The 13,526-nt window shown below is 39.7% G+C and overlaps 1 protein-coding gene and 1 long non-coding RNA gene across 4 annotated transcripts in view; one reads left to right on the top strand and one right to left on the bottom strand.

The window, feature by feature from the left end:
* The window catches only part of LOC309509977, a 961,882-nt gene that overhangs the window by 159,079 nt on the left and 789,277 nt on the right, over positions 1–13,526 (bottom strand). The gene's annotated exons all lie outside the window — the stretch shown is intronic.
* The window catches only part of dpp6a (dipeptidyl-peptidase 6a), a 447,069-nt gene that overhangs the window by 223,345 nt on the left and 210,198 nt on the right, over positions 1–13,526 (top strand). The window contains exon 1 of one of the 3 annotated variants that reach the window (XM_082184973.1): positions 9,870–10,268. The exons of the other annotated variants lie outside the window; for them this stretch is intronic. Within the exon in view, the coding sequence (XP_082041099.1) occupies positions 10,212–10,268 (57 nt within the window). The 5' untranslated portion in view covers positions 9,870–10,211. Of the gene's footprint in view, positions 1–9,869; positions 10,269–13,526 lie in introns of those variants that run through there. 3 annotated transcript variants of the gene reach the window in all.

The following is a 13,526-nucleotide window of genomic DNA, read 5'->3' as shown; positions in this document are numbered from 1 at the left end:
ACTGTTGTTTCACGGCCTCTTACTTGATGAAAGTCCCAGTGAACATTGGCAATAAAGAGAGCTGGCTTTCAATCTCCTGAAATATGAGTTCATACTAGACTGTGTAGCTGGAGGAATTAATCAGGGCTCACTCAAAACGCTTTCACACATTTACTGAACTTAACTTCACCCAACCATCCCTGTTCTTTAATTGAATCTCTCAGTTTCTGGTGCATGTTCTTCATTTGCTTAAAGTGCTCATACAAATCAGGCACCATTTGTACGAGCAGCAAGCTTGAAAAGTGGACGCCCTTATTAAAGTTCACCCCAAAATGTAAATTTAGTCTTTAATTAAACCTGTATGCTGCTATGGTTTTTTTTTTTTTTTTTGCTCAACATACAATATATGTCTCTGTTTGGCCATTGTGTTGATGCGCTCAACATGTATGTCTGTGATTGGCTACAATGATCAACAGTGACATCTTTGATGCTCTTCACCGAACGCTTACATAGATGCAAACGGGAGCGTTTAAAAGCTGGCGTCTATCGCCGCTTTCAAACGCTCATGTGTATCTGTGTAAGCGCTCGATGAAGAGCGTCAAAGACGACATGTTTTTGAAGCATTAATCATTGTAGCCAATTAGAGATATATACTGTATGTTGAGCGTGTCAATACAGTGACCAGAATCTGTTCAACAGCGCTCAAAATGCTAGAGGGAAATGCTGGTATCATCACATTTTTTAAATTTCAGTACCGACCTGGTACCGAAGTCGGTACTTTTGACAACTCTACTGCAGTGAATAATAGTATCCCTCAAAATTTGATAATCAAAATTACATATTTAACTTTTTTTTTTTTTTTGAAAATAAGTTATTCATGCCTTAAAATAGCTTGAATGTAACTCTACACCCTTGCATTCAATTAGTATATGCAGACTCATGAATATGCAAACTAGTCCTCGCCTTCACTCAATCACACCGGCTCAGACTACCTGATCCAATCGGTCAACTGCAGTAAACGCTACTCAATAGCCGCGTTTCCACTGTCGGGCCAGTGCGAGCCAGGGCTTTAAACGGGCCGTGCCGGGCTGATAGCCTCGGGCTAATAGCACCGGGCCTGCGTTTCCACTGTCGGGCCAGAAGCTCCACAGCGCTTCACTAAAACACGCCCGTAACACGCCTCTCTGGAACAACGTCACACCAACCCATTCACCAACAAATGGAAGTTTTATCAGAAAACTAATCAGAAATCACTGGAAACAGCGTTGAAAACAAACATGATAAAAGCGGCCGTTTGCTGCCATTTTTCTTGTTTACTTGAATATTTAAAACCCAAGCATCGATGTTTTACCACAGGTTTACAATAAAAAGTGATACATTGATCATAATGAATTAATTTATGTCAAAATTGCACATTAGTCACTCAGAAATAAATTACCGTTAGGTCTATTTCACAAAAGAAAGAGGACATACTTACTTCTTCAGTCGCGTCTGTTACTGTTTATCTGGTAGTTACAGGACATATTTACATCACATTTAGAAAGAATGATAATTTCTACAAATATATGCCACCAAAAATACGACCTGAGGAGCTTTAGCACTCTCTCGACTCCCATACAGATATTTTCAGTCAGAGAAACAGAGGAAGCTCCCGAAAAAAAAGTTGCTTTATTTTATGATAGTCCGGTATAAAGAGACGAGATGTAGGCTACTGACAGATTAAATAAAAACATGACTGTGATAGCCTTTATGATTGGTCTGATTTCTTCAAGCGTATGTTTTTTTACTATGCGTATCTTCAAGCGTTTACTATGTTTACTATGGTAATGGTTAGCGCGCATAGTCTTTTGCATCACAAACACTAGGCATTCAAACATGAACGCGAGTTACATTATTTTAAAAGTCTTTAATGCTGACAGAATCATCCGGCGCTGCCGTCTCCTCTATGCTCCCGACTCAGGTGAACTCCGCCTCTGTTCGTAACCACTCCTCTAGCCCGAGCTGGCCCGTTCTGGCCCAAGGTATTCGACGGGCCAGAAATCCTGGCCGTTGGCCCAGAGTAAGCCCCGATCAAGCCCCGGAAGTGACAGTGGAAACGCGACTGGCCCTGGCACGCACTAGCACGGCCCGGCCCTGGCCCGACAGTGGACACGCGGCTAATGGCAAGTGGAAAAATTGGTTTAATTCAGCCATATATGTTTGATCTAGAAACTGGTTAAGAAGAAAAAGAGGAAGAGCAAATTGTACAGGCAGGCCCAGTTCTACAGGGGTGCTTGAAGGTGCTCAAACGAAAGCAAGAGCACCCTCGGTTGATACTGTAATATCACATTGAAGAAACAGATTTGTTAAATGCTCCAATGCGTGTTTGTGTTTGTGCTCTGGAAAACATCAAATGTTTCTATTTACTATGCGTTTGCGGTGAGCAGTGTTGGTTATCTCTTGAATGTAGTGACCAATCAACCAAGTTTGTGAATGTTCGTTTGAAATATGGTTTCAGGAAACAAAGAATCATTGAACAATGTTAGTAGCAACAGAATTTGCAATCGTAGTTGCCTAACGACTCTTTTGGAAATGCACACCTAGTGGTTAAAATGGCTTTTAATGGTTCATCCACTGTAATGGATATGCATCAAAGGGTTCATTAAAACTGTGCGAACCATTTAGGTTGGCACTGGAGTCTAGTAATTAGGCTAGGGAGTACTTTCTTCCTGTCTGCCTTTGTCAGCCAGTTCATCTGTAATGCTTGCAAAATGTGTATTTAAAGACCTGCCAACCAAGGTCATCTATCATTTTCTGAATAGTTATTTGTCAGTATTACCAATAAGGCTGTGTATACACTGCCTGGGCCCTACCGCAGCATAATAACATCTATTATGTGGCTAGCAGAGTGGCTGTATCCTTCAGCATGCTACTGGCGACAGTGACCAAAACGAATGCCATTAGCTTGGAGGTGATTGATTTGCTGAGAAGAGATCTTTCATTTCACCCATCACAGAGTTGATGAAAAATAAGAGTTGATTTGAAGGACAAGTAGTAGAGCAGAACTTGGATGGCAAAACCGTTGAATTTTGGCACAGTGAATGTGAGCTCATGGGGGGGGGGTTGATCAGCCTGCTCGGCTTCACACGCTGCAAACCACTCATCTCAAATGACAAAATTATGTGTCCTTTTCCTCTCGAGCTACATTTGAATAACATATGTTAAGAGGGACAGTGTGTTGACATTGAACTCCCTGCTATTGAACTAAAAATACGTGTCAAGTACCAGCCCCTTCTTAATGCTGATGGACGGGCCGTTGAGTTTGTGTTGCTCAGCATGCGGTTGGGCACATATGGGCTTCTCTCTTGTCTTCCGCCGGCAGGGGATAACGATAAAGCGCCTTACGCGTATTAATTAAGAGATGGCACCGAATGGCACTGCCATTTCCCTCCGCGTTCCTGAACACAGAGCTCCACGCTTGAAGGATATGAGCAAATCCACGCTTTGAGTTTTGGTTTTGGAATCACATGACCCCTGATGCCTTTGGGTATTCTGGAATAATTTGCCTGCATGGTGAAAAGAACACACTTTGCCTTGCCCTTAATTAACAGAGAAGGCAAAGCATGTTCAAGAAGCAGAACATCAGAGACCTTGAGGAGGAATAAAAAGAGAATTAATTAACATTTAGAATGGCGCCCTGTTATTGTTCTGAATTTAACTAAATTAGTTAGACGCAAAACATTTGACTGAACAGTCTTTATCTCTAAAAATGGACCAAATATGTTTATCAAGAATTAGAGATTAAACAAGGCATTTGAACACGTGTCTTCTGTATGACTTGCTCATAATCACCAGAATATGGTTGTAACGGAGTCACCAGATCAGCACGCTCCGCCCAATCGTTCACTCTCCCCAGAATTCTAATGCCCTGCACCTGCACATCATCATGATTCACTGCACCTGCACATCATCATCAGTGCACACTATATAGACTCTTCTCCTTCACTCCCTTGTCTGGTCTTGTCCCTATGAATGCATAGAGATGCTACCCTGATACTTACGTGTACTTACTTACGTGTACTTACCCACTTCAAGGATTCCTTACTTGAATGTCATCCGCCTACAGCCTGCTGCTCTCTCGCTGTTCATCTACAAGACACAAACCCATATTATCATCCAGCTAAGTCCTTCATCCATTCTTTCACTCTGCCACAAGCTCACCTGTCTGCATAACTGTTCGGATCTGGGCCACTGCTCAATAAAATGGTTTACATATCACTTACTTGTCTGCTTCCCTCTGTATCGTGATAATGGTACAGTACATATGGCACATTATGGTATTCTTGCTTTTGGTTAAATGGTCTTAATCCTGCATTCAGGTTTCCCACATTATATGACCAACTTGCATGACTTTTCCAGTCATTCAAATTGCAGGATGTGAAACAAATAAAAGCTACCCTAAAAAAAGGTATGTTTTGAGGGAAGTTTAAAAAAAGAGATTCTGCTTGCCTAATCTCAGAGGGCAGATATTTCCATCGTTTTTTAGCAAATGAGGAGAAAGCAGGAGACGAGTTGGCAGGAGAGTTAAAAGACCAGCTTCAGAGGAGCAGAGATCATGTGTTGGGATGTGGGGAATTACGAGTTCTGACAAATATTGAGGAGCCAGACCATGTAAGGTACTACCTTATAGGTAAGCATGATAATTTTGAAATCAACACGAAACCTGACAGGGAGCAAGTGTAAGGATTCCAAAATAGGAGTGATGTGATACCTTGTCTTGTCAGGATTTTGGTGGCAGAATTTTTAACTAACTGTAATTTGCTTAGAGTAGCTTTTGAAACCCCAGCCAGTAGAGTAATTAACTTCTCAGTCACTGGAAATGACAACATAGGACATAGTCTGGCAATGTTTCTAAGATGAAAAAAAAATATATATATATTTTGACAGTATTCTGAATATGAGGATCAAAAGTCAAATTAGCATCAAATATCCCAGCCAATTTTTTACATTTTTGTTTGAAATTCTAAAATGGAGCCATCCACAAATTTGAAATCAAATTCGCTCTGATCACTGTGGTGCGCTTCACTATGAAACACGCTGTGCATACACTTATTTAGTTTAAACGATCGCACTAAGCCAAATCGTGATGTAGGTTAATTGTGCAGTCCTTGATTAACCTGAAACACAAACAAGCACACAACAAACACTCCACACAAACAAATCTCATGCATGCTACTGTTGCAAATGTATACATCGCACAGACACAATTTTTCGTAGCATGTACGACACATAAGTTGACATTTTAATGTGACATTAAAAGCCTCGAGCAATGTAGCTTTTTACTGTAAAAACCTACATTGATATGAAAGCAGTTGAGCTACTCTCAAAGCTTTTCGGAAGTGGTTTAAGGTGTCACCGTCGGCGTGTGTGCTGGATGTGAAGGATATAGGATACTAATAAATCCCTTGACATAAATCACAGTGGAAGAAATAATAAAAATAAATTGAGACACAGTGGGACAGTATAAACGGATTATCTGCAAGAATCAGAAAACAGGTGCAAAATAACTACAGATTAAGTTCATGTGTGGGAGGAGCATGTGTAAGGTTGGGGAAGGCTTAAGACTTGTTTATTCTTTCGCCTGCTCACACCACAAGCCTCTGTTGACTGAATTTTCATTTAATTTCATGAAAATGTTTATTTAAAAAAAAATGTTTGGACCTTTATTTTCATTAAAAGGGATTATTTCTGCTATTGTAAACTCATTTGGTGCCAGCATGGGCTGCACTAGGGCAGGGATAAGGGGGCTTAACCTTCCTGTAATGTCTGGGGTCAAATTGCCCTAAAGCAACTTTGACATCTCTGAAAAATATGTTAATTCTATTTATTAGAATAATTCAAAAGCATGCACATCTTGTGTTACAGAAATTTCAAAATGCCTGTACACACACCCAATTGGTGATGTCTGGGGGCATTTGACCCCACACAAATATATAAGACCCTCATGTTTTAGTACAGCCCTGAATGTTTTGTTACCTTGTCTTTCTAAATTAATCCGAAAAATAATAGTGAATACGATTACAGCTGCCGAGATTACCTAATCATGAAAAGTGCACATTACAGCATTATGTTGTTTCCCCCCCCTTTGCATTAAAGGTATTTACTACGTGCTTTTGCAGTGTTGAGCATTGTAGCCAATCACAGACGTGTTTGTTGAACGCAAGGGGCCAATCAGAGGCGTTTAAATGAGTCTCTGCGCTGAAGATCTGTTTTGCACGAGCTCACAGAGGCCCTGTCCCAAATGGCACACTTCATGTGCACTTACGGTCTTGTGGACTTACAATGGCTGCCGCGTGCGCGTGTCCGTTAAGTCCGTGAGACTGCAGTGTGTCCCATTTCTCATTTTTAATCTCACGAGCACCCCCATATGGTCGATTTGCGCCCTTGATGCGCACTTTTGCCAAGCCCGCGCTGATGCGGACTCCGCTGCAGACTTCTTCCCGACAGTCAAAGCGGCATTACGTCACGAAAGTGCGGACTCAGAGGAAGACCGCCAGAGTTCTACACTTTTGCGATCCTGTCATTAACGGCAATAAACTGTAGATGAAAATAAGAGATTCACTGCAGTGTATTTGATATTCTTGATACTGCTCTGTTGCATTTTATTACGCACCGCTCTGTTTGTTGTTAGGATGATTAAAAGTTATTTTAGATGGAAAAGCTGCCCATAACTGCTGGTCCAGGATCAGTTTTCTCCGTATGTGTTTTATATTGTTATAATAATAGCATATTGGTAAAACCGGTTTGGCAAACGATCCAGCGCATATCTATGTCCGCTCTGGAGAGCCGGTTTAAAAGATGCAGATGTCCTTATATGGCCAATGTGCACATGACTATGGACGGGATTCGTCCCATATTCGATTCAAATTAAGTTATTCAACTGTGCTCTCAGAGTTTATTTATAAAGAGCCTTCTAGTCATCTCCAACCACAGGTGTAATCCACGTTTTGCGAGCTGGTTCACTCACTCTTTAGTGTAGATACAACTTACTGTATATTTATGCCACATTGCCGCCGCTAGAGTATATTTATGCCACATCGCCGCCGCTAGAGTTCTTACGAGATCAAGAAAATATGATCATATAACACCGATTTTATCATCACTGCATTGGTTACCTATAAAGCTCCGTATTAATTATAAGATATTGCTACTGACTTATAAAGCCCTAAACGGCTTAGCTCCAGTCTATTTAACGGATCTTCTATCACCCTATAATCCATCGCGCTCTTTAAGATCACTAAATTCAAGGCTTTTGGTCATACCTAGGATATCCAGAACCACCGAAGGAGGGAGAGCATTTTCACATTTGGCTCCAAAACTCTGGAATAGTCTTCCTGATACTGTTCGTTGCTCAGACTCGCTCTCCCAGTTTAAAACTAGATTAAAGTCGCATCTCTTCAGCCAGGCATATCCTATAGTTCAAACTACAATCCGGCCTCTAGGTCATAAATGCCAGAGGAGAACTGGCCCCCGACTGAGCCTGGGTTCTCCCAAGGTTTTTTTTTCTCCATTAGGTCACCTGATGGAGTTTTAGGACACCATTAGGTCACTTGATGGAGTTTTTCGGTTCCTTGCCACTGTTGCCTTTGGCTTGCTCAGTTGGGGATATTTTGGGGATATTTAATTTAATTTTATCAATCAATAAATTCCTCTAAAAAAAAAAAAAAACTTTGTTGTATTATTTTAATTTAATACTGTGAAGCTGCTTTGATACAATCTGTATTGTGAAAAGCGCTATACAAATAAACTTGACTTGACTTGACATTGGCATGGCTATCACTTGAATATACAGCTACAAGTTATCACGCTAAAAAAACATCACTCAAGAATGATCACGTCTGCCTGCTGATCGCTGATTGGCTAGAAGTGCGTGCACACTCGAGTTTTGTTTATCAACCAATTAGTCTATACGATCTAGGGCCAGATTTACTAACAGCTTGCACCAGCGCAAAACCTCTTTTGGTGTTAAAGGAACACGCCAACTTTTTGGGGATTTTAGCTTATTCACCATATCCCCCAGAGTTAGATAAGTCCATACCCTTTTCATCTCCGTGCGTGCCGTAACTCTGTCTGACACACCCACCGCTAGCCTAGCTTAGCACAAAGACTGAAGGTAAACGGCTCCAGCTAGTACTGCTCCCAATAAGTGACAAAATAACGCCCCAACATTTTCTTATTTACATGTTGTGATTTGTATAGTCACAGCGTGTACAAATGACAAGGTCACATGAGACACAGCCATCTTCTAACCGTATACATACTGGGAACTATATTCTCAGAAGGCGAAGCACTGCTACTTCAGCGGAGTGATTTACTCCAACTCTGAGCGAACTCTCTGCTCCTCACCACGGGGCTTCTTACGTGCTGCGAGTAAATCACTCCGCCCAAGTAGCAGTGCTTCGCCTTCTGAGAATATAGTTCCCAGTATGTATACGGTTAGAAGATGGCTGTGTCTCATGTGACCTTGTTATTTGTACACGCTGTGACTATACAAATCACACATACCATACCACAATGAAAAATGGTCAAAAAAGTAGTTTTTCCCAAAAAAAACTTTTCTATTTAATTGCATTTGCAATTGCATTTATTTTAGAGATTGATAGATACATTTGGCTAACTCATAATCACTCTCATCACATGGAAGAGCTAACTCTCCACTCTTCCTATATCCTTTCCATTAAATATTGCTGTAATCATTTTCTGAAAAGAAATCAATTTGTTATTTTATGTACATAAATACAACTATACTACAATAAACACTTCAAATTAATAAATAACTGCAATCATATTGTTGATGCTATATCTATAAAAAAAATCCAAATGGGAAATTCATTACTGCAATTCTACTGTGATACAGCGTTGCCATACGGCAACATACCAATTTTTCCATGGTGGTACAGCGTTGCCATATGGAAACATGTGATATTTTCTCAATTTACAGTAAAACTATACTGTAGTTATATAACAGTATACAGATTTGTGAATAAAAATATCACATTTACTTATCAAAGATGCTGCAAAAAAATCCCCCTTGAGAAGAGATGTTTAGAAATGAGGTTAATAGAGCATTTTCTGGAGCACATCAACAGGTGTCATCCTTGTGAGGGTGACAGTGGGAAAGAGGTTTGGAGGGACATTCAAATATCATGCGACTTAGAAACAGCAAATATCATGTGACTTAAAATTGGCTACCTTATGGTCTGCCCTTTTAATTCCCATAGTGCAATACATTTTATTTTTTTCTGAATAACAAGGAAATGAGTATATGAATTGTTGCCATATGGCAACGCCATACCATAAAGGGTTATTCAATGCCCCCCCAAAAAGCATGTCTTAAACCAGGAAATGGAAATGCGCCTGTGTTCTTTAATTTGCACGTCTTCAGTAGATATAACTTTCCACTCTGCAGCTTTTATGGGATTGCGATATCACGCTAATTTGCCCTGTTAAGTAAATCATGGCCCTTAGATTTTTTTAAAACCACCAAACTGACACCAAACCAGCCCAAATTTTGTCCACGCTCGCAAACCAATGCATTATAACAAAGTATAGGCATTATAATCAAGAGATTCATTGCGCAGTCCCCTTCATTTCTTTTAAATAAACTTTGTGAAATCGCGATTAACTAAAAAGTGACAGCTTAATAGTGCTTATGGGAAGCGCTCTTTGCGCACTTTCTGCCGTGCCAAATCACACATATATGTCTGTAACATAATAACTGTCATATACGAACAAGAACTTAAACTGTCATAATGAACAAAACACACGTAGCCTACGCACACACTTGCCAGTTGCCACCTTTTTTGTTTGCTCGCTTCAGAAGGTGAAAAGGCGGCAGCCGCGCGCGCGTGTGCGCCTCGTGCACAGAGGCGGGGGTGAAAAGGCGGCAAGCGCGTGGAGGGAGATGATAAAAGCTCGTGTGCTCGCAGTCGACCGGTGTCGGTAACCAAGCTTTGATCGGTGGTCTCCGTGTCCTCTTTTCCTCTTCTTCTCTCTCTCTCTTTCGCAGTGTAATTTAGCAACCTTGGCACACCAATCCTCAGAAGAACGACTCTAAAGATCAAATCTCGCGTCTCACTGGGATTTTGCTGCATTTCTACAGTTTCCCCTTCAGCATCTTCTCTCCTCTGTGTAACCGCCAGCAGTATCGTCACAAACTGAATGTCTCTTGCTGTCTGTGGTAATTTGTTATCATGACCACAGCAAAGGAGTCCAATGTGTCGACCAAAGCAGCTCAACAGCAAGATCAGGTACTGAAGTGATCTCTTTTTTTCTTCTTCTTTTCTTTACTGGACAGAGAGATATTCATTTTAAGAGGTAAATTGCTTTAGTTAAACGTGAGGTGATTTGGGAAACTAACAGAAAGTATCAGTCCAATCTCTCGAATTGTTTTAAATGTTTTAAGAACACTCAAAAGAACATTGACAAAATAATTATTTTTTTATATATATATTTTTGACCATTTGGTCTTTAAGGAGAACGTAGTTTTCTTTACCAGTGATGATGACTGCGCTACCGGTTTAAAGTTAGCTTCAGTCAGTTGGAAATTCATATTATGTGCATATAGTGAGTCTAACAAGCTGTTTATTCTTACACATTGCATGTAGTTGGGAAATAATAGATGGTATTTGCATGAAAGCCAAATATTGTTAAAGTTATAGAAATATTATCCTGACATTACCAATGCCTGATAAAGGCAACCAGGCTAGTCATTAAAATATATTTTAAAATATTATTGTTTTGCTTTCTTTTTTTATTGCCAAAATTATTATTATTTTCATTAGTAGCCTATAACGTTTTATGCTGTGTATCTCATTGACTGCCTTCTGTCAAAACAGAACTTTTTATCATAGTAATACAAATAATAATGACCAAATAATATGATGATCATAGAAGACATATAACACATATGTTCTTGAAATTATAATGAACTCTCCTTTCTATGAGTAAACAGCTTAAATCACATTAAGTCTCTCTCTTTTCAAAATATTGGCTTGACTAATCCAACAGTGAATGTCTGTGCTTGATTTCAAGAGAGTGAGAGTGGAAGCAGGTACAGAAACAGCCACAGGCAATACTGACTGGAACAAAGTGCAGTGCAGGAAAAGCAGTGTGAAAGGTGGGAGTCCCGCTAGAGACGGCAGAGAGGGGGCAGGTGAACATGTCAAGGGCATGCAAACTTTGACAATAGGAACAGTAGATCTGTTCTTACACTGTTTTCCAAAGGCAATAATGATTTCCATCTACCGTACATGTAAACTATGTATAAATACATATAATACTACATACATCTGTACATAGATTCTGTAATAAGGGACTTCCCTACCATTTGAGCAATTTAAGCTTGAAGTATACCCTTCAACCCATGTTTTGTGAGTCTGCAGTCAGATATTATTTCATTCGAAAACCGATGGAATGCATCTTGAACGACTTTTAAGTTGACACAGTATCATGCCATTAAATGCTGATAATCAATTAGTCATGATAAAACAGCAGAAATGTGAATCTTTGTGTACATAGACCAGCAATTAGAAAATAGTGCAGGCTGAAGAACCTGTCCTGTTTGCCATATTGGAAAGATTGACTAATCGTTTGACTCGATAAAAAAAAATTGTGATCGACTTGCGTTCAATGAGTCAAAAGTAAAACAAACAATAAATTGACTTTTACAGCTTTAAAAATAAATTAAACATATTTGTTTAGTTTTACTTGTCTTCCACAATATTGTAAGTCTTCCATTTCTTCATCTTCATTCGGTGGCCTTTCTCAGCAAATATTGATATGTGAAATGTGACTAATCAAATTAATTAGCTGACGTTTAATTAATTCAGAATACAGAATTGATTGACTGTCATAATGTAATGCATAGTGTATGGTTTCCATACTTTTTTTTTTTTTTGTAGTTCAGTTTAATGGAAAAGGAATAGTATTCTGAAGATAAAGGGAGAAAGCTAATGTAGCCTTGTGTTTTTTTAATGGTGGAGTGATGCAGCAGCAAAATCTTTAACCATTCATCAATGATGCCTTTGAGCAAGCTCACATAGACCTCAACATGCTGACACAGTCATATATTTTTTCTTGAACTGTTTCCTGTGTATGTGTACAACAAGATTTCAGCGTCAATCAATTTGTCTGTCCACAGTGAATGCAAAAAAAAATCTGCTGTCACAAAACAGCCAATCAGAGGCACGTTTCCCACAAAACAACGTAACCCTCTGCTTAACCATCATAGTACGATGTGTCGTTGGAGAAATTGTCTAGCTAGTCACGACTGTTTCCTGAAAGCACAGTAACGAAAGCAAAGCATGTTGGTTCAACAATATAGAACTCTCGTTAATGATTCAAGGAATGATTCATTTGATTCAAATGCTCTTACGTCATACTCTGGGGTTCTCCCGTGTACTAGAGCACATTCACACATGCACACTTTTCAAAAACTATGAATTCTGGCAACACAAATTGTTGAACTATGTTGCACAGGAGGATGACCCCCAACCCGATTGTGCCGTATGCGAGTGACCATTCATCTCCTTAAATCATAACCCTGCAAACTCACCATCACTCACAAGACAAATGCCAGCTGCCAGTGGTCGGTGGTGCAAATGGAAGGACGAAATAAGATTACAGTAGTGCGTCACTTTGTGGTGACAGGCAGATTTTTCTAAATCTCAGCAAAATGTCTAATGAGTTTAGATGAGCATACTGTCGAGTGGTGTCCAGAAGTGATGGGTTTAAGTTAGTGAAGGAGACACCTCTGCTTCATATTACAGTAACTGCACAAACAAATGTTGGTCTAGGTGCAGATAATGCCTAACAGTGCTTCTGGGAAACACACCCTTTATTGTGCTCTTATGCAATACACTGTAACATAAAATAGAGAACAGAACATTCACGATTTAGGTAATTCTTCACCAGAAGGCATACTTTTTATGGTTTTAATTCGAGCAATTTGTCATATAATGTCTGTTTCTAAAATGTAACGTTCAGTCTATTCTTGTTCATGGTGGATTTTTAATGCAGATGAGGAGCATTACATTGGTCCAATGAATTTTCATGTGGACCAGACTACCTGAGGCATCGCAGCAATATAGAAATCAAGTCCCCGCAAAATTTGCTGCTTGTGATGTTGTGGCTAGTTTGGCAAAACCATGAACAAGCATGAAAGAGATAACCTTTTTTCACTTTTACTACCGCCATGCAGCATCAGAAAATTAATAACTAGCGGCAGGCCACACCTCAGACTACATTATTATTATCATGATTATTTGAAGAATAGTACACAGACCTAGAGCATATAGATATGTTGTACACATATGAACATACATACACATAAACACATGAATTCATACACCCACATGCTTTTCTGTGGCCAAAAGATAGATCCAATTATCCAGTGATGTGTGGCAAATGGCACTATAGGCCAAGAGAAGGTACGCACTCCTGCAGAGCAAAACCTATAATCACACATACAAACACATATACACAATGGTGCACTGATCCGACTGCTC

This window comes from Leuciscus leuciscus (genome assembly GCF_965113295.1).
Source record: "Leuciscus leuciscus genome assembly, chromosome: 11".
NCBI lineage: Eukaryota > Metazoa > Chordata > Actinopteri > Cypriniformes > Leuciscidae > Leuciscus > Leuciscus leuciscus.
The sequence above is the reverse complement of the archived record's forward strand: the minus strand, read 5'-3'. Positions and strand labels throughout refer to the sequence as shown.